The sequence below is a fragment of the Labeo rohita genome, chromosome 16 (assembly GCF_022985175.1).
Source record: "Labeo rohita strain BAU-BD-2019 chromosome 16, IGBB_LRoh.1.0, whole genome shotgun sequence".
Classification (NCBI taxonomy): domain Eukaryota; kingdom Metazoa; phylum Chordata; class Actinopteri; order Cypriniformes; family Cyprinidae; genus Labeo; species Labeo rohita.
The window spans coordinates 11,981,042-12,003,573 of record NC_066884.1 but is presented as its reverse complement, the minus strand read 5'-3'; the positions used below and the strand labels follow the sequence as shown (position 1 = coordinate 12,003,573).

At 36.3% G+C, this 22,532-nt stretch overlaps 1 protein-coding gene across 7 annotated transcripts; it reads right to left on the bottom strand.

Annotated features, from left to right (window-relative positions):
- Positions 1–3,784: 3,784 nt before the first annotated feature.
- Positions 3,785–19,585, bottom strand: LOC127178722 (polycomb protein SCMH1). Of its 7 annotated transcripts, XM_051131781.1 has the most exons (18): positions 18,062–18,110; positions 17,794–17,874; positions 17,539–17,681; positions 17,361–17,408; positions 16,972–17,156; positions 15,810–15,880; positions 15,465–15,699; positions 15,261–15,349; positions 14,843–15,089; positions 12,176–12,420; positions 9,696–9,866; positions 9,481–9,607; positions 9,189–9,389; positions 8,819–8,986; positions 8,574–8,705; positions 7,940–8,080; positions 7,402–7,544; positions 3,785–4,942 (listed from the first exon to the last, which is right to left on the bottom strand). In XM_051131781.1, exons 7-18 carry the CDS (start codon positions 15,661–15,663, stop codon positions 4,820–4,822), a joined length of 1,986 nt encoding a protein of 661 aa, XP_050987738.1. In that variant the 5' UTR covers positions 15,664–15,699; positions 15,810–15,880; positions 16,972–17,156; positions 17,361–17,408; positions 17,539–17,681; positions 17,794–17,874; positions 18,062–18,110; the 3' UTR covers positions 3,785–4,819. The 7 variants fall into 7 exon arrangements, with proteins under 7 accessions (XP_050987738.1, XP_050987739.1, XP_050987737.1 ...); XM_051131782.1 differs by having other exon boundaries at positions 15,465–15,724; positions 17,361–17,681; XM_051131780.1 differs by having other exon boundaries at positions 17,361–17,681; positions 17,794–17,871; positions 18,062–18,099.
- Positions 19,586–22,532: the final 2,947 nt, after the last annotated feature.

Genomic DNA, 22,532 nt, shown 5'->3' with positions numbered 1-22,532 from the left:
CCCTGTACTTCAGCTTCTCATCAAACTTTCTGTCCAATCAAATGCTATATAGAATCCGAAGCGTCCCGCCCCCTACACTATAAATACACACTGAAGTTGCAGCTGAAATTGGTCACTTGCTCACAGAATTAGTATTTTCTGTAGGGTGAATGGCATGTAGTGCACTATATAGGGGACAGGGAACGATTCAGACAGTATAAATATGCTTTCCACTGGTGCAAAAGAAGTTTGGTTTCACACTGTCAGGCAAACTGTGATCTAAACAAAACTCTACTGGCTATTTAAAAAATATGCTTGATATGTCCCACCCTGTCTTCCTGTTTCAGTTTAAATTATGTCAACACATAGAATAACACTGCATGTTTCAAAGCACTTCAGTGGACCTTTAAGGGAGAACTCCACTTCCAGAACAACAACATCCAAGATGTATTTCTGTCTTCAGTCGTAAAGAAATTACGGTTTTTGAGGAAAGCATTTCAAGATTTTTCTCCATATAATGGACTTAATTGGTGCCCCGATTCCAAAATGCAGTTTAAATGCAGCTTCAAAGGGCTTTAAACGATCCCAGCCGAGGAAGAAAGGTCTTATCTAGGGAAACGATCGGTCATTAATTAGGAAAAATAAAAATGTGCATACTTTTTAAGCACAAAAGCTCGTGTAGCACAGGCTCTGGGATATGCCTTCACGATGCTTCGAATTAGTAATGGGTAGTTCTTGAATGATTCTTTCATTTTGAATGAATCTTTAATGTGACTCGGGAAGAACGAGTCGTCTCGGGGAGTGATTCGTTCAGTCGCACATGCTATTAGGTTCTGTACTGGAATTAGTTCACCTGTTTCAAGTCTTCGGGTTTTTTCGTGGGGCTGTCACGTGATGAACTGATGACTCAACCCCGAAAACTAAGAGGTGAGGTGAGCTAATCATAGTCTGAAGACCCAGGTAAACAATGAATTAATCTTTTCTGTTTCTTATGGCATCTTAGCTTTGTCTTGTTTGTAGTGTGATCAACATTTGTGTAAGCAGTAGATGTGTTAGGGAAATAACACGTAACATTTTAATTATATTTTGCTAAAATGAATGAAATGACTCAAAAAGATTCTCAAAGGTCAGAGTCGGTATGATCCGAACTTCCCATCACTACTATGAATCACGTGTAAGTTCATCGTCTGTGTGCTGAGTATGGCAAAAAAAAAAAACTCCATCTTATTTCCTCCTACAACTTGAGAGGAGGACATAGTTGTAGGGCTTTTTGTTTGTAAATAGCGTTTTGCGCGTTTGCTTTGTAAACACTGGTCTGTAGTTCCGCGTGACCTTACGACGTGATAAGTAGCATCGTGAACGCGCATAACAGAGCCTGTGCTATATAAGCTTTAGTGCTTAAAAAGTTGGCTGTGATCGTTTATAGCACTTTGAAGCTGCATTTAAATTACATTTTGGAAGTTCAAATTCAGGGCACCAATGATTTTATATGATTTGACTGTAACCACATACATGGATATAAAAAATAATGCTTAGAAAGGCAACTGTTGGCTGTCTAAGTGAGTTTGATTCATACATTAATGACTGGTGTTGTTAATTATATTATGCAGTCAGCAGTTTAGCACCGGTTAATAATTTAATCCACGAGCGCTGCTGTAGTTTATATAACAACACTCTCCAACAACAGAAAGGTACTTTTATTTTAAGTCTAATTCCTAGTCATATTAGAATCATATATTAGTTTTACTGGCAGTTTGTGATTGCATTTTCTAAAGATATGTCCATATGTGCAGTCTACCAATAACAGGAATATAGGAACGCCCACAAACGCCTTCACAGCACGAAGTCTAGCGACGTGCAGCGAAAAAGTCGCTGGCGGTGTGAATGAGGCTTTAAAAACAGACAATATCGTCTGCTAACGAGGACGCCATTACAGTTACCTTTATAGTTATCGTACTTGGTGTGAACGGGTCTTTACTTTTCAAAAACGCAAAGATTTTCGGTTTTTAATACATCATTTCCATATAAACATACCCAGAATCTGCTCCTTTCTTAGAAACGACTGTAAGCCATTTGTAGGTTTTTCCCCTGAAGGGTGTAAAACCCCTGGAGCTATCAAAACAATAAAGTTTGTTTATTTTTGCAACAGTGGCTCAACCAATTGTGTAAGCTTGGGGGCGGGGCTATCTGCTTTGTCTGACCAATGACAGATGGGGAGTGTTGAGAAAACCTGTTTGAAAACAGACCTTCATTTTCAGTAATACATTGTATGGGTCAAAATGATATTTTTTTTAAAAAAATTTATGCCACAAATCATTAGGATATTAAGTAAAGATCATGTTCCATGAAGATATTTTGTAAATTTCCTACTGTAAATATAGTAAAACGTAATTTCGATTAGTAATATGCATTGCTGAGAACTTCAGTTGAACAACTTTAAAGGTGATTTTCTCAGTATTTAAATTTTTTGCACCCTCAAAGCTTATTTATTCAAAAATTGACACTTATGACTGGTTTTGTGGTCCAGGGTCACAAACAGATATTGTACCCAAAACTTGTGCATTTTGAGTTGTATATTAGAATACTTTTAGTTTAGCAACATTCTAGTAAGTGTACTGAATGGTGTGTTGGAAACATGATTAATAAAAATAAGCTTTGAAAGTAAAATATTCCAACAATGCAAGGGGTGTGTTTGCTTACACTTGAACTCCATTTCTTCATTTTAAACAAAACCTCGATGACATCTAGATAATGCAGCCTGAGTAAAACCACTGGGTTTTTTGGAAGGGTACATAACACTCCAGCACATTTAATCAAAGTACACACACTTGAAGATCTGATGCAAATAGACTCAGTCTGACTAAAATCTGGACCGGTTGTAATCACGCAGAGAGCACACACTGAAACTCCAGAATGTTTCTATAGCATGTTGGTTCAGCTAGTATGATGGAGAGGGGTTTTCCACACTACAGACTACAGAGGGATTTGTAAGTCACATGACTATGTTATTCTCACTGTATTTGTGTACCATAGTGTGCACACACATAGACTTGTACTGAGGGATTTGGTCAACGTATTGCACCCTGAAAGACGCCTTCCTGTTTTTTGAGAATGTGGTTAAGATTTACAGTATATGACATCCCCTCCATTCGCCTCTATATGTGTACCCGTGTCAGTCAGTGTAAACCACCAAAAGTAGTACTTTCACTATGGCTACTTAGAAACAAAATAATTCTTAACAACTTTTGCGTTCATTTTGATTTGCTCTGTATTTTCCTGAATAAAGAACATGTATAGTTCCTGACCAAATGTAACTTTAATATGGTTCAAACAAATCATTATATATATATATATATATATATATATATATATATATATCTATATATAAAGTTGGACCTTGTACTGGTCTATAGGCATTTTAGCAAGCAAGCTTAAAAATAATAAAAAAAGAAAACGGAAAAGGTTGTGCTGCCCCCATGTGCTCGATAAATGTAGTGAACCAGCGCTTTACATAAATACAGTAGAAATCAGATTAAAGTCTTAATGTTTTTGTTCTTTTTGAACAAATATACAGTGGAGAGCATTTAAAATTTATATATAAAGCCTCAAGAGTAAAATTTGAGAGTTTCAAACCTTAATTTGTCTACTTTTATAGTAATAAATCTAGTTTTAAGGTTCTAATAAAGACATTTTTGTAATAAAATAACATTATATTCAGTATGCATTTCATAGAAACGAATCTGACAACATTACACTGAGATTTGAGGCAAAGACAGGTGAAAAAAAAAAAACAACAAACGGAAGAAAAGCTTCATATTTTTTAATTGAAGCTTAGAGTATAACGTTGTCAACGTATGCACTCTACCATACTGTATAAAAAGTACAAACAACAGAGACAATGTAAACATCAACACGATATAAAATACAGGCAGAGTGTATAATAACAGTATGTAGCAGTAGGTGCGATCATACTAGACTTCCTGTCATATGCATCTGTCTACTAGCTGTGCTTTGTCTTGAACTGCTAATTGGTGTGACAAAAAAAAACAAACAAAAAAACAACAACAGAAACATGAAAGGATCTAAATGTCACAGATTGACCTTTTGGCCCAATGCAATGCAAATAAAAACTGTGATAAATACAGCATTGCTGTAAAGCGGAATAGATAGTATAGCATTTTTAATTAATTGTTGTTTGTCAGTTACAATAGATTTAAACAGATGGTATAGAGTGTGACATCACATCCGGTTGGTCATATTAATTTTGCATGCTTTAAGTCTAGTGTGACCGCATCTTAATTTCTAAATGTGTTATGTGTATAAAGTACGGAGGATGAGTAATGGTCTCTGAGGTGTCAGTCCGGCATGATGGGGGAGATCTAGTGTTTATCTGAAGTTAATTGATGAAAATCAGTCTTGTGTAAAAAAGCCATACAAAACACCCCTATTGATGCAGGATGAAAAAATATACAATTAAACGTATGTTGTAAAAATCAAGGCCTAAAAACGGCCTTTATACTGTCCACTTCACTGCTTCAGTCCACATGTGAAATGTTCCGATACGGTACTAAGACAACCGTAAGTGAAATGTGAGAACAACCGTAACGGGATCAGTCATAAGAACGTTCATAACAGTGCTATAATTAATAACCGAAAGCATTAAAACCGGGAAAAACGGACTATCAAACTGATAAAAATGAAGGTAAGTAAGATGGGCGGAGCTTCAAAGCTTGCCGACACCTGCTACAGTACTGGGGGACACGAAGATCCCAGCATGCTGTGCATCTTGAAATGTGCTTGGAAGGGGTAAAGGTCGAAACCCATTCAAGTGCCATAAAGGTCAACGGCCCTGTTTCAGTCTGTCTATGTGGAAGGTGAGTTTAAGGGCAGGACCCAACTTCAGCCCCATGTATTTCATCATGACGTCACTGCGGAGCAGGAGGAGAGCCTTGCCATCAATTTCCTGTAATATAAGAATATCACCCAGACAAGGAAATGTTTAGTTTTATATTGCACTAACAATAAGACGAACATTTTTCACATGTAAAAAGATACTGGACACAAAATCTACATCCCAATCAGAATTTGTCAGAATGACCACTGATACGACACACGACTGCTTTCATTCAACAGATCAAATCTTTTATGATCCCTGAAATGTCTTGGATGGGAAAATAACTTAAAAAATTGCAGTGTGGTCCAAGCTAATGTCTCCAGCTGTCTAAAAAAAAGGGCTCGTATGAAAACAAACTAAACAGAAGAGACAATAAATAATTGGGTATCACAATAATTCAATCTCTCTCTCTCTATTATCTGCAGAGTTTGTAGACTTGCACAAATAAAATTAATACTATATATTCCTACAGAACAACTCCACCGCAAAAGATCTCAGAATAAATCATTTATATTTGAGTTTATATTATATTAGACTGCGGCAGACATTCAACTAGGAATTAATATTGCTTATCAGCAAAGCAATAAAATACTTGAGACATGTTTTAATCAATGTTAGACCAATCTTATTCAAAGGTCACACAATCCTCATCAATAGTGACATTAAAATACATTTTAGGCTTCATATTAAGAAATGTGCATTGTGCACAAGTAGTACTCCAAATAAATTTTAATTGCAATTTTTATATCAGTCTTGAGCGATATGTCAGTAAATATGTTAATAGATTGTATAACCATATTTTGTATGAAATTATAACCAGAAATTTATGCATGATGTGGAACTTTTGATTATAAACAAGCATGCAACAAATTACAAAATATAAAGCCTAAAGTAAACACCAATTAATTAATTAGCGGTATCTCATAAGTAATTGTTTGGCATAAATGCACTGTATTTCCTGACTACATTTTCTGAAAACACAATCCTGCAGAATGTCCAAAAGCATTGCATTTGACTTTTGTGCAGCGTTACTTGAATGAAATTATCACCTTTTTAAGCTTAATAATCCCATCAGGGTTGTATAGCAATTTCTGTTTTTCCATCCCCTGACTTTTAATGACCTTAAAGAGTCATAAAACGCCCTGTTTCAGGACTGGTTAGTTCTCACCACAGTTTCAAAAAATGCTGCAAAAGTGGGTGTGGTGCCCTGCGGCACGGAGGGAGAAGAGGGGAGAGAGTCAACTTCAGGTTCAGACAGTTTCATTTCGCTCCCATTGAGGTAACAACACAAATAAATGCACAGCCATTTGCACTCTGCATCAAAAGCATATATCTGAAGGCTTTGCACCTTTATTAACTTTTAAGGCTTATTTTGCGCCGTTTATAATCCTTTTGATGGGTTACGTCAAGGAGTTGTAAAAACCGCTATTACACTCACTATATGAATAAATAGCATTTGTGTCGAACTCTTACAAAACAAATCGAAACAAACATTCTCCTTCGATCCGTGAATGTTTCTTTCAGTTAATATACGCAATCTCGCAGTCTGAAGCATCTATCATAGCAAATCAACACACACTGTCGTGAATAATTAGGCGAAGCCTCTTCTCATAGGATAAGAACACGCAGCCTCATGAATATTTACATTTACAAACTGTGACGTCAACACAATGTAGATTTTAAACCCGGAAGATGAAAATATCGCAAAAAAGCTCAAAATTAACCAGTTTTCTCCAACAATTAAAATTAACGGATGCTAACGTTGTCATCTATGATGTGCAACACTAACACCTCTGCTAAAACCTCAGTAGTAGTAGTCTGGGGTTTCATGAACCTTTAAATTTCATCAAACATTTAAAGGGAACCACAGGTAAGACTTGTATGGCTTAATATAACATAAATGGTGTCTCCTACTGAAATAGGTAGTAGAAAACCCACAAACGATTTACGTTACTTAAAAAACCCACATCCTTTTATACATATTTTGGACTATGAGGTGCATCATTGTTTTGATAACATAAAATGGTTGCACTCGGTGAGCTACTGGCTACTTCGCGTTTTACTGCAAAACAAATCGGAAAATAAAACACTGATACGATGACCACAGCTACTGAAAGAGCATCCCAGATACTGAGGGTTTTATTTGTCCATAACCATCTTCCCACTCCTTGCTTAACTGCTTATTACTAGGAAAGCAGTGAAGATTTACATCACTTCACTTGTTGCCCTTCGACCAAAAATTACAATCAAAACCCGCACATTGTGGCTTCGTATCAGTATTTTATTTTCAGACTTGTGTATTCTGAGGTGTGTTGCAGTCAAAATAGCAAAAGGTAGCAGCAGTCACTCACAGAGTGCAGCCATTTCACATCATTGAAATAATGGCACCCCCCATAACCCATAAGTGTTTCATGGGTTTTCTACTTCATATTTCAGTAAGCGACATCATTTACATTATATTAAGCCATTCAAATCTTAATACCTGGGTTTTTCTTAAAGAAAATTTTCACCCTGTATTTTTCACTTACATGTTTGCGGAAGAGGTCTGCGTGGGGTCCGAGCTGAGGGTCAATGTCTCTGATGAACTGCATTACATCCTCCACCGTCCACAGGTTGGGGTCTTGTCCACTGGGTCGTGGGCTTTCTCTCGAACTCAGAAAACGCTCTGAACCTGGGCAGCAATCATAAGACATATCGTGAAAATGTTTTTGAGGTTCATAAGTTTACAGTGGGGTCCTAAAGTCTAAAACCACAAATGGAACATTTTCTGTTTTACAGCTTGTATTAGAAATATATATTATATTAACAGCATAGCAATTTTGGGTGAAATTGAAACATGACTCAATTGCTTTTGCATTAACAGCAGCACTCAAGCTGTATGTACTCCACAAGTCTGTAGAGTCAATGTCACAAATCTTCTTTGACTGGCAACCTAAAAATATAATCCTATAATAATAATTTCAGGTAATTAACAACTTTTCAGGTTTAAATTAGATTTTAAATTAGATTTTAAAATCGCTTGGCAGACCTGACTTTTGTGTGTAAACAACAGGGTAGTTTGCGTACCTGTTGAGCCCAGACGATGTAGTTTCCCCGAAGAGCTGCTACTTTGAGAAAGGGAACGCATTGCCAAGCCGTGTCCAGGAGACAAGGGTGTTTTCTCAAACACCTCCGAGCTGCCAACTCCATTCTCCATCAGGAAGGGCTCTGAACACGATACAAAAACACTTAAACGCAGGGCCAACAGACACTAGAGTTCATAAAGGTCAGTTTTTTTTAACCTGAGATTTATACATCATCTAAAATCTGAATAACTTAAAACTTTCCATTGATATATAGTTTGTTAGGATAGGACAATATTTGGTCGAGATACAATGATTTGAAAATCTGGAATCCGAGGGTGCAAAAAAAACCCTGAGAAAATCACCTTTAAAGTTGTCCAAATTATGTTCTTGGCAATGCATATTACTAATCAGAAATTAAGTTGATACATTTTCGGTAGAAAATTAACAAAATATCTTCATGGAACATGTTCTTTATTAAATATCCCAATGATTTTTGGCATAAAAGAAAAATGTATCATTTTGACCCATGCAATGTATTTTTTTGCTATTGCTACAAATATACCCATGCTACTTAAGACTGGTTTTGTGGTCCAGGGTTACAAATGCTGTTTTAGCAGTGGAACAGTGTGAAATACCTTCTGAGGAGAGACGGTGGTTTTTAGCTATTTTGTGCGGTACAGAGTTACTGTTGTAGACGTCATGTTGGAGGAATCTCTTAGTGCCCCGACCAGGTCCAGAACTCAGACTTTCTGCAAAGTTTCTCCTCTCTGCAACATGCACAAGGCTCTCTTTTGATATCTATGCAGCGGTCAAAGATCAAAGAATGCACAAAATATAGTAACGAGCCACAGCAGATGTGTTTGCATGCATGAGTGCTGACCTGTGTACGTCCGGTTGTCATAGTGAACTCCTCCCACAGGGACGGGCTGACTGCCGAACAATGGGTCGCAGTGCAGGTTGTGACACAGTTTCTCCAGGAAGCGCAGCACGTATGTCACACTGTTCACTGCCGGCAGTGTTAGAGTGTGGTGCTGCTGCTCAAAATAGGCTGTAAAAGTCAAATGGGTAAAATTCAGGGGTCACTGTTATTCTATGCTCACTAAACTTTTAATTGCATTTGAAAATCTATTTGTTACTGCAGGAAAATTGCAATTAGATATTTTCCCCAAACTATGCAACTCTAAAAAGTTGCCAAAATAGGGCTTTTGAGGCTCTTTTTTTATTAGCTTTGTGGGCCTGTGCATTCTGACCTGATATGAGCTCTCCTCCATGGCCTGGTTTAAGACAGGAAAAGACTGAGCTCTGGTTATGTGCGCAGTCAACACAGGCCTGAACACACTGCTGCAGCACAGAGGAAGCTCGGCCTGGCCCAAAGTGATCTGGCAGTGACTGTATACGGCGTGCATCCAGATGGGGACCCACTTTCCCGTACTTATTCAGGTACACACATACTGAGACACACAAATAATTGCAGGGAGGTTGTTAGCAAAAACGCTTCATAAGAACTGAAATATCTGTAAAGATGTTAAACACTTGGAGTACCTGTGGGGGCCTGTAATGCAGAGCTGGGAATGGTGGCGTTGTCCAGTGGTACTGAGCTGGTGTCTGGCTCTGGAGTGCTACTGCTTGGGGAGGTGGGCATAGGGTTGGGTCCCATTCGTGCTTTTCTCTGTATACAAATAAACACAGTCAGGAGGAATTTGCATAAATAATGATGCCTTGTAATTATCACTTTGACGTCTGCTAAAGAGTTGCACCTTGCTGCCAGGTTTGGGGCCTCTCTTTCTTGGGGCCTTGATGGGATCTGTTGGGTTCTGCTGCACTTTCGGAGGCCAGTTGGCTGGCAGTTTGCCTCTGGGTTTGCTGATAGGTCTACCAGGACCTCCAATTGTTTCTTCAAGCCACGCTGTCCTCTTGGCCCAGCTTAGCTAAAATATAACATAAATATAAATATATAACACATTCAAACTGCAAGTGGATACATTAAAATCTGATTAACCTTAAACATTTTTAACAAGCCAGCATTCGTCTTATTAACCCAGCAAAACTAAATGGATAGGTTACTGTCTACCGATTGCATCTGTATCTGTATCTCATTCACGCAAAGCATATTAAACATCGTATTTACCCAGTGTGCTGTTACTGGTGGATACAACCACAGCTAGCTAATATGATGTTGTTTTATGTCTTAATTTTTTAAAGCACCAGAATGCGTTTTTGCATTTTAAAAATTGAGGTACGGTTTAGTAGACTGAAAAACTATCAAAAGAAAAAAAAGAAAAAAGAAAAAAGTCTAAAGAAAAAAAGTTTTTTACAGAACTTCTTTCAACTTCAGCGCTGGGTTTTTAGAATGCATGTCGTGTGATACGCGAAAGCCATGGTCGTCATCCGTGTAGCACGTTTACTTTAAAAAACTAAACTAAACATAAAGCAATGGAAAAGCAGTGCAGTGGAATGCAAAAAAGTGTTTTGTTTGAACAGCGCCTAACTTTGCATAAAGGAAACCTAGGTATCAAATCCCTACAAAAGGGCACAATAGGGCATCCCTGATGTAACCTTAACCAGAAAATGATTTCTGAGCAAATCTGAGGCTTGTCAGCCATCACGTTTTAAAAGAATCTGAATGATTGAGATGATCAAATACAATGTATTTAATAGTATGTCCCTCCGGTTTATGCGACAAGGATTTCTCAGTAAAATTTTAGACCCTAATGATACACATTAAAGGCGCAAAACAGCTCAAACTTCACCCGAATCCACCGCTTCAAATAAGTTATTCACCTGCCACCCTCCCGCACCTATACGTGACCCTGGACCACAAAACCAGTCTTAGGTAGCACAGGTATTTTTGTAGCAATAGTCAAAAATACATAGGATTGGTCAAAATTATAATTTTTCAGTTTCATGAAGATATTTTGTAAATTTCCTACCGTAAATATATCAAAACCTAATTTTTGATTAGTAATATGCATTGCTAAGAACTTCATTTTGACAACTTTAAAGGCAATTTTCTCAATATTTTGATTTTTTGCACCCTCAGATTCCAGTTTTTTTTTTTTTAAAAAGTTGTATCTTGGCCAAATATTGTCCTATCATAACAAGCGTATTTATTCAGCTTGCAGATGATGTATACATCTCAATTTAAAAAAAAAAAAAAAAGGCCATTATGACCATTATGGTTTTGTGGTCTAGGGTCACATATTTTTCTTTGATTTTGAAATCCGCCCCAAATCACTCGATTGTCATATTACAACAATTCTAATTCTTAGTTTTGCATGATAATATGGTGAACGAACAGTTCATTTTTAACAGCAGATTCAGTGACATTAGAGCTGATCTGCTCATCACTGCACAAGTCTGCGGCGCATTATGGCTCCAAGCCGACCATGGCCACTCTAGACAATGCTTGAGTCTCTCTGCGCTGCTTTGCTAAAGATAGGTGACTAGTCTATTTTTGACGGACGCCTGCCCAATTATATAATTGAGGATGTATTTTAAACGACTAAAAATCAGCTACAAATCTTTCATCCTTGTCATTCATCACTAGAAGTATATTAACTTTGCCTGTAGGCTACAGCACAAGAAAGTAGGACAATAAAACAACCATTTAGCTAACTAACCCATGGTAGAACCCCAAAAATTAAACAGCCAGATTAGCCTACACTTTCTTAATAGCATAAAAATATGTTTTACTCCCTTTTTTAAATATGATTAATCGCATCCAAAATAAAAGTTTGGTTACATAATATGTGTGTGTGTGTGTACTGTGTATATTTGTTACATATATACTGTATAAATACACACGTATACATTTATATATTTTAAAAAATATTTATGTTTATATACAATTTATATGATGTACAACTAAAAGTATTTTGTATGTAAATATAACATTTCTTAAATATATACATACATGTGTGTGCATTTATATATTCGTAATAAATATACATAGTACACACATATAGTATGTAAATATACTATAAACATACTTTTATTTTGGATGCGATTAATTGCGATTAATCATTTGACAGCCGTACTTTAAACTTTAACTGGTATGTCACGTTTACGCACGCACACACAAAAATGAAATAAGTTGAGCCTGTCTGATAAAAAAAAGATAAATTTTAAAATACATTCACATTTTAGAGAACATAGTTCTATTTGCATCATTAATCATCTATATCATCTACCCACGACCCACCTGCAATTAATCAGAATACTCTAAATATAGTTATACCTTGCTTCCTGGTTTGGGGCCTCGTTTCTTCGGGATTTTAATAGATTCCAGTTCTTTTTCAGGCTGGCTTGTCTGGGAACCAAGTGTTCCTTTCTGACCCCAAGGCCCAGGCAGTTTGGCTTTCTTGCGGCCAGGTTTACGTTTCTTCTGCGGTGGGGGTCTGCCTGGCGTAGGTGGCATGCCTGTCCCCTCTATGCCACCCTCTGGTAGGGCACCAAGTGCACCTAGCGTTTTTGGTAACCCAACTGCAAAAAAACAGAGGGAAAGAAAATACAGCTTAAATAGGGCAATATACCACAACATGCAGGAACAAACATAGCAGAAGAAGACAAGAAAGGCAAGCTTTGTGTGCAGAGCTGACCCATTTTTCTTTGAGCCATCGTAACAAAGAAATGAGTTGTGTTACACATTTTTAGTGCTAGTGGCCTCTGAAGTGCTACAGAAATGAAAAGAAAATGCGAGAGAGAGAGTGCACAAGAAAAGAGGAAGAGAAGACAGAATGAAAGACGGCGAAAGAAAGAGATCCACAAATCTGAATTCAATTGAGATACTTAAAAACAAAAAAAGCTTGAGTGAATGAAATGTTTGCAGCTGTAAGCACATTGAACATTTATCAAAATTCCTCGTCAACAGAAAAAATAAAGTAAGCCAATAGCACCAGTAGAATTAAATGATCAAACTCAAGCAAAAGACAGCAATCACAAACAAGCACACTTCAAAGTTTACAGACCTGTTAGCAAGGCCATGATTGCAGTTTGCATTCATCCAACTCAGAGAAATGAAGACTGTGCGACCTCACTGAGCGAGGGTCTGCTCTTGATCTTGCAGCGTGTGTCAATTTGTGGCATCCTTTTTTCTCAGTCAATTCACTTCCTTCCTGCCCTTTAGTTTCGATCTGCTCTCTAAAGCCTTCAACTCTGCCGAAACAGTCTTTCTAGTACTATTAACCCTGAAAGTCTTTCATGCACGAACCAGTGGAGTTTGTTTTGGCTCTTTCCCAGACTGAACGTTTACACATTTTCCCAAGTTCCTTCAAACATAAAGACGCTCACAAATAAAACACCATAACAACATGCTTACCCCAACCAGCTGTGAAGTTTAGTGTGTGTTTAGAGGCCTGAAAAGGTTTGTCTTCCTCTGCCAAACTTGCTGGCCTTGCATTGTCTCTTTAACCCTCTTCTCATCCCACTCAAACAGGCACACCAGCTCTTTATTGCAAGGCCTGCTATTGGGCACAGGGTTTGCAGCCATGCCAGCTGGGTGGATGCCAAAATCCCCAAGTTCTCTCAGATCAAATGCTTTTATTGCTTAAAGGAATAGTTCACCCAAAAATGAAAATTCTGTCATCATTTACTCAACATTGGTTGGATTATCTCATTAAAAAACTGCTTATTTGTGTTATTCCCTCTATATTTTCCATTTCTCCACCCAGACATTTTTTGTCTCTTCTTTTTGTTTAGTTTATTCTTTCTCTACATCTGTGGTGTCACATTTGCATTGTTAAAGTAAAATGGTCTATTTCCCACTGAATTAAACTTACCTGACTATTGTAAGTTTTTACAGATACACATATGCACATAAATGTAAATCGCATAAAGGGCTTTACATTATGTCACAAATTCAACTTAAAGGGATAGTTCACCCAAAAAATGTTTTTTCCCCCCCCAAGGCTACATTTATTTGATAAAACAGTAATTTTATGAAATATTATTACCAAAAACTATTAAAAAATTGAATTCATTTCTATTCAGCAGCAGCATTACTAAAGTCTTTGATGCTCAGTGCCACGTGATCCTTCAGAAATCATTTAATATGCTGATTTACTGCTCAAAATTACTGTTTTTTATTATCAATGTTGAAAACAGTTGTGTTGTATTTTTGTCTGATACATTTTTCACTTACTGACCCCAAACATTCGTACAGTTGTGAATTTAGCACTGGCTTAGGGCTCTACGCTTACTTTTCTTTTTAGGAGCACTTCTGCTCCTAACTTAAAAAATTTAGGAGCAGTCCAAATTTTAGGAGCACCTTCTAATCAATAATCAAAAAAATCTGATAAAAAGTTAGCCTTCCCATTACGAGATGATATGTGACTCTTTAAAGTGATTTACAAGGGAATTTTGTTTTTACCTTTGTAATGGCATTTTTCTAACTTTATTAAAAGTATGTCATCTTTTTTTATAGAAATTAGAACATTTTTTAGAAATTATATTTTTAAAGCTTTTTAAAATTTCTAATTAAAACAGAATATTAACAAGTAGAATATAGAATATATATAAGTTACCAATCAAATGAATTCAGTATTAAAATTAATTTGTACTACAGAGGTGGCATAGAAGAACACAAAAGTGGCTTGTAGGTGTATTTTAATGTTTAATAAGGCTCAGAGGTGGCATGAGTGCAATCAAATTCATAAATTCATGTTGAGATTAATGTTTTGAATATAACATTTTGAATACAGAAATATTAAATGATTTGAATAACTAAAAAAAATACTTTACTGAATCATATCATTCATTTGATTAGTTCGAATGAGCACCCTGGAGCCCTGTCTTTATTTCATGTCTTCCATTCTTGTACACCTTACCTCCATCCTCCCCTGTGCATGAATGCTGATGTAAACTTGTCAGAATGAGAAAATCTGAATTCATACTGAATAATCCACACCTTTAGTGCCTGGTGGCTGTAGGTTGTCTCCGGTGAGCGCGCACCAGCCGACTGGGAAGATGTCTCTGGAATCGTAGCGGCAGTAGTAATCAAAAGCGCCCCGCCAGCCGTCAAAGGTGATCAGAACCTCAACGCCCCGCAGCGCGCCCACTGTGGCAGGACAGATGAAGTGAGGATTCTTCCTGTCCACTGCCTCCAGCTTCATCCCCACCTGAAAACAGTTTTGCTCCGGGGCAGGTGGCTCTTGCTGAAGGGCCAAAGAGATGAAGGGAAAAGTAAGTGAAACATATCACACAAAAAGTAAAGAGATGCAAGGTAAAGTTATACTCTTTGCTTCTTTTAGCATCAAATGACCAGAACATGCTAAAATAGTCTTTAAACTATATTGTGTTTGTTTGTTTCTGTTTGTGACAGATACCTTGTGAAAGATTCGTGCTGGAGCCATTTCTGCTCCGTTGAGTGTTTTTAATAAAAACATGGGCCATGATGATGCATTCAGACGAAACCCTAGAGAAGAACACAGAACATTCATGGTCAATTATCAGTCCAATTTTATCAAAGCACATTTTTATAAGTTGCCGATTATTTCCAACTGAGTTGAGTAATGCATTCTCTTTCTCACCTAGTGGCGGCTGCAGCATGCCTCCGTTCTTCTCGCAGTTCCCAATGGGCTGGATTTCTGAGGAGTCCACTAGGCGCCAGAAATCGTTCTTGTTGTCGCTACCGTCCAGTCGCAGGCGGAGTCGGGAGCCCGTCAGGCCCACCACGGTAGCGATGCAGGTGGATGTAGTGTTTCTAGGATCCTGAGCTTCTAGCTTCATACCAGCCTTAAACTCATTCACCGGTGGGGTTGTGCTCTGAGAATGAGGATTTTTCTTTTTTCTTAACGTGGAAGTGCAATGACATTTATAAATGGTCCGTAATACTGACGTGTTCCACATTTGCATGAGTGCATGAAAAGACTCACCTGTCTGAAGCAGTGAGGAGGAGCAGCGACTGCCCCTGTTTCTTTCAGGTACTTCTCCCAACTGAAATGTCCTTAAAAATAAAGGCAAACATGTCAGAATCAAACAACACTTAGGATTCTGTCTTCATCTCGAATTAGCAAGCCTGTCTGACAACAAGATGGTAAACAATGAGATATGATCCAAACCTAAATAATTATCAAAAAATGACTACTGAAACAAATAACTCTTCCCTGACTACTTTTTGGATGTACATTACAATAATGCTAAATGTGTCCCAGTTGAGATATCTGACTCAATGCATCTATTTTAAACCAGAATAAAGATTACCTGATCATTTACTCAGCCCTATGTCATTCAAGATGTTTATGTCTTTCTTTATTCAGTCGCAAAGATTTTTTTTTTTGAAAAAAAAAAAAACATTCCAGGAATTTTCTCCATATAGTGGACTTTAATGGTGGCCAACAGGCTGAAGATCCAAATTGCAGTTTCAATGCAGCTTCAAGAGGTTCCACACGATCCCAGACGATGAATAAGGGTTTTATCTAGTGAAAAAATCTGACATTTTCTTCAAACAATAAAAAAAATGTATATACTTTTTAACCACAAATGCTCGACTTGCACTAGCTGTGCAATGCGCATCTTAATGCAATGTGTAATCGCGTTGGAAAACTTATGGTTGGTTGGTTAGTTCTTCGACTGTGTACTCCGGTTCGAAAAAGTAGGGTAGGTCTCATTTTCTCCCCCAACTTCAAAATCGTCCAACATTACTGTTTCACCTTTTTTGTAAAGGATGGTTGTCTTTCTTTGCATGTTCGCTTTGCAAACACTACATCGCACGTTACGTGACTACGTAATGCGTGAGTGCGAGCTAGTGCAAGACAAGCATTTGTTGTTAAACAGTATATAATTTTGTATTTTTACCCTTATTCCTCAGCTGGGATCATGTAGAGCCCTTTGAAGTTGCACTGAAACTGCAATTTGGACGTTCAACCCGTTGGCCACCACTGAAGTCCACTATATAGAGAAAAATCCTGGACTGACATGAACATCTTGGATGATATAAGGGTGAGTAAATTATCAGGAAATTATTCATTCTGGAAGTGAACTCCATTAAAGAATTATTTCACTTTCAGAGGAAATATTTACAGGTAATTTACTCACCCCCTTGTCATCCAAGATGTTCATGTTTTTCTTTCTTCAGTCGTAAAGAAATTATGTTCTTTGAGGAAAAAAATTCAGGAATTCTCCATATAGTGGACTTGAACTTCCAAAATGCAGTTGAAATGCAGCTTCAAACGGCTTTAAATGATCCCAGCCGAGGAAGAAGGGCCTTATCTAGCTATTTTCTAAAAAAGAAATTACAATTTATATACTTATACATTATATACTTATATTTTTTTAATCGTCCTACATCGTTGCAGAAGTACCGACCCAGTGTTTACAAAGTGAACATGCAAAGGTCAAACGCCCTTTACAAAAAGAGGTAAAACAGCGATGTAGTGCGATTTTAAAGTTGGAGGGGAAAATGAGATGGGAGTTTTTCGACATACCATAACTGTCTTGAACCGGAGTGCAGAGTACACATGCGCATCGCAGAGCTAGACAAGATGAATATTTGTGGTTAAAAAGTGTATAAATTGTAATTTTTTTTCAGAAAATAACTGACTGTTTTGCTAGATAAGCCATCTGAAGCTGCATTTAAACTGCATTTTGAAAGTTAACACTCACGGACACCACAGAAGTCGACTATATGGAGAAAACTCCTGAAATGTTTTCCTCAAAAAATTAATTTCTTTACAACTGAAGAAAGAAAGACATGAACATCTTGGATGGCATGGTGGTGAGTAAATTCTTCCGTAATTTGTTTACGACTGAAGAAAGAAAGACAAACATCTTGGATGACATGGTGGTGAGTAAATTCTTCCAAAAATTCATTCTGAAAGTGAACTTCTTTAGGTGTAGGGACTCTAGGAAGTTTCCTACCTTGGTACTGTGATGGGACACGAGAAGGGCGACCACTGCGAGCGTGCTTGATCCGTTTGCCATCTTTCCACTCAATAGCTACTGGGAGAGGAAAACACTTCAATAGCACTATATTTATTATTAAGCCTATATCATAAGTCAGAATACAGTTAAAACATTCATTATTAAAATATGCCAAAATAACAGAAATAATTGGAAAGTATTCTCATAAACAGTTTTTTAAGCCAAGTAAATACTGAAAAAAATACTGAACAAATAAAAGTGTCACCTTTCTGTGGTACAGGTTTCTTCATGATCCAGCTTATTCCTACCTCCCTGCAAAGGACAAACACAAAACTGTTATTTTATGCCGGTTTCTTACATGAGTATCTGTTTTAGGTGGTTCGACCTGATTTGGCCTGTCTGGCAGTGAATCAGTGTACAGCTCAGCTGTCACGGGTGTCTCATTCTTTACATGCTGAACCGTTAACCACGAACCCCTGCCAGCTGTATTCCCCACAGGACAATAACATGGACATCGATATCACAGCCGGCCAAAAGGTAATTTTTCTTACACAAATTGAATACTTTACCATTTTTTCAGTCTGGAATGACCTAAAGGGTCGTTGGGTCAGATGCTTAACACGCAGCAATGACCCAAAAGGTCCAAAAGGTCAACGTTAAGTGGTAAACAACAAGCGACATGATTGGGGTTGGAACCCACCATATTTAACTGAAGTACATGACAAAATAACTGTAAAAACATAATAATACAAACCCAAACATCCCGTTAAACCACCCGTCAATAATATCTGAATACAAGTTATTCTCATCGCGAGCGTTTGATCGTATCTGTTTTCGTACAACCCTCTTTTATGTCTAAATGCAGAATAATTGAATAAAACTAACTGTATAGGTACAGATACCTCAAAAGATGGCTCCCTGTCTCCCAGTTTTCCAGTTCTCTGTTCAAAAGCAGAGCGCCTTTGAGCGCCAAACACACAGTCCCTCCCTCTCCATAAATGACAGCGCAGTAGTGGCGGGGATTTGATTCATCCCAGAGATTCGAATCTCTTGAATCAGTTCATTAGCAAAGATTCATTCGTTCTACGCACTTGAAAAGGGGAGTCGACACACGGAAATGAACAATTCATTCGCTTAAAAGATTCGTTCACAAGCCAAACACTACTACAACCTCATTTCAGTGGGACACGCTACAGTCTTCCGACTGGACAACTCTAACAAAAGCGTATTACTTATTTTTTTGTACATTTGAAATCACGTTAAACTCTCCAGGAATGATTTACGCGCATTTATCGATATGAAACAATAAACTTTTAAGAACACAACACAGACTGTCTCAAATCCACAACAAATATGCTGCCATGCTACGTAGCATCATGCCATGTTTCGTATCGCATTTCGCAACTTCATATTTTCGTACAATATACTGAGCTTGATCATAATAAACACACAGTGAAATACACATCTCTGGGTCTCTGTTATTATTAGACAACACTTCACCTCCAATGCTTATACAACAAGCATGAGCTAAAGGCTAATCTCTAGCAACTCTCTGAGTCACTTTTTGTGTTTTTCTCCCTTTACGTTTAACAAAATTAAAGTTATAAAGTGAGGTAATAATTGCTAGGCAATTATTACGGACGGTAGGAAGGGGACTGTTTACCTTGCGGAGAAAGGTTTTTGTGTGATTTCTCAAGTGTGAGGGTTAGTGTTTATCCGCCATGTTTTTAGTGCGCGTGTAGTCTTGGAGAGGGGAGGGGCTGCACGCGACTGCACGGGACGATTAGACTCCTATCAAATAGGCCAAGACGGCTACTACTGTACTTATCTATAGTGTGTATGTTTGTTCACCACAGTGTCTGGAATAAACACTGAACGTTTCTTTTGTTTATCTGAACAGCTTAATAATGAGTAAAAAAAGAATGCAAAAATCCTGCCCATTGACTTGCAGAATAAATTAAATATAATGTATAATAAAATTATTAAGTGCATTATGTAATGTTTGCAATAAATAAATAAAAATACAGTATTAAAAATTTAAAAACACTGTATTTATATTTTGCACTCACTTCGTAAATCCAACATTCCATTATGTATACAGTTAAATTAAATATTGATTTTCATGCTGTTCACTGTATTTCAGTGTTTTCCATAACGTTTTCCATTTTAAGGCGTATTTGTATTTCACATTCTTATTCTTTTATTTATTTATGCTTACATTTCATTTATTGTAGGCCTACTTCTATTTTTTTTTTTTAACTTTCTATTGTGTATTTAATATTAAATTATATATTTATTTAATTAAGACTGTACTTAACTATATCTAAATAAAGAGTGGAACAACAATTAAAATAAAATAAAAAATAATCTAATTTTTTTCAGACACCACAACAAACATTCTTTATTTTTTTTCCAAAAGTTATTTGGCTACCAGTGAGACAACAGATAAAATTTGAGACATGAAACAGAAATATAAAGCTACATTTATATTTTTATGCTATTTATTGTTTATTATTGTTATTTTTATTATTTACAATCTGTAATTGCTATTTATTTATTTTTATATTTATTTAATTTAGTCAGTTAAATACCTCCATAATATGCATGTGTGAAACAGAGTGCATTGGAATAAAAAATAATCTTTGACAGATGCATCATCATGACACAAAAAGAACAGAAATATTCATTTTTATTCTTATTTTGGTGTATGTGTGAACGGAGAATGTGAGATTTCAAATATTTTCCTTTCTTTTGAAGGTTATAAATATTCATTTTATATTTATTTTAGGCTATTTTACTTTGTTGTTGTTGTTTTGCTTTTTACATACCAATGCATTTAAATTTAAAATATTTATTTTAATTTAAAACTGTATCTAAATAAAGAGTGGAACAACAGCTATTTAGCTACCAATGAGACAACAGATGAAATATGAGACGTGAAACAAAAATATAAAGCTACTTTTATATTTTTTATGCTATTTATTGTTTATTATTGTTATTTTTATTATGTTTAATCCGTAAATGTTATCTATTTATTTAATTATTTATTTAAAAATATTATGTGTGAAACAGAGTGTATTGTGATAAAATAAATCTTTGACAGATGTATTGTTATAAACAGATATTTTAATTTTAGATATTTTATTTTAATTTCTGTCACTGGTTTATGTATGATGGGAGAATGTGAGATTTAGAATATTTTCCTTTGTTTTGAAGGTCATTAAAATATTAATTTTATATTTTAGGCTATTTTGCTTTACTGTTTCATTTTAAAATATAAAAATCAGTTATAAGGTTCCGCATCAGCTATAAAATAGTACTTCTTACCTATAAGGCACTTAACGGTTTAGCTCCTGCGTACCTACCTAGTCTTCTACCACGCTACAATCCATCACGCTCCCTAAGGTCACAAAACTCTGGATTGTTGGTAGTACCTAGGATAGCAAAGTCCACTAAAGGAGGTAGAGCTTTTTTGCATTTGGCTCCCAAACTCTGGAACAGCCTTCCTGATAACGTTCGGGGTTCAGAAACACTCTCTCTTTTTAAATCTAGATTAAACACACATCTTTTTACCCAAGCATTCAAATAATGCATCTCATAAACTTTTCCTGCAGTTATATCTGATGAAATGCTCATTATTAATCTTTTAGCTCTGGTTTAACAAATCTTTCTTTTCTTAGTTTGAACAGCAGCTACACTAATTATGTTCCTATTTGTTCTCTGTTTTTGCCATGGGATTGACATCCCATGGTAACTAGGAATTCACAAGCTCCAGTGTGGATCCAGAACACTTAAGAAGAGATGATGCCAACCCCACAGAGGACTTCAGATGATGCCAACCCTGAAAACATACAGCACTACCGAATTCTGCTACTAATTTTTAGTGTTCTTTGTCTGTTTGATTACGTCATTAATTGATCTTTACCACACATCTCTACCATATGTACATCAAGCTACTACTACATATATTGTAAAAATGTCAATTTGGTGTAAAGTTGCTTTGCAACGATATGTATCGTGAAAAGCGCTATACAAATACATTTGAATTGAATTGAATTATAAAAATAATAATTATTACATCTTTAAAACTATGATTATGTAAATAAAGAGTGGAACAAACAATAATTTCAAAAATAAAATAAAACTAATAGATTTTTTTTTAACACCACAACAAACATTTTTACCTCTACCAGATTTTGATTTCTCTATTCTTCTACCAAAGAGACAACAGTGTCTCCAAAAAAATAAAGGTACTTTTATATTTTTATGCTTTTTATACTAAATGTACGTTTTTATCAATAAAGAAGTTTTTTCGGTAACACTTTACAATAAGGTGTGATTTGTTAATTAGTTAATGTATTAACTAACATGAACCAACAATGAACAATACATTTATTCCATTACCTACTAATCTCCGTTAATGTTAGTTAATAAAAATACAGTTGTTCATTATTTGTTCATGCTAGTTGACAGTGCGTTAAACACAACTTGTGATTTTAATAATATAATACATTAGTAAATACTGAAATTAACTAAGATTAATAAATGCGGTAGACGTATTGTTCATTTTTATTTAATAAGAAAATGTTAATGTCAAAGTACTACCTTTTTTGTAAGTGAGTAAGTGATTTTTTATTATGCCGCAAAGAGCAAAACTGTTACAAAACAAAGACAGTCAGACAAATATTGAGCAAGCCGCGACTGTAGTTGTAGTCGTGTTGCAGGCAGAGGTCGCA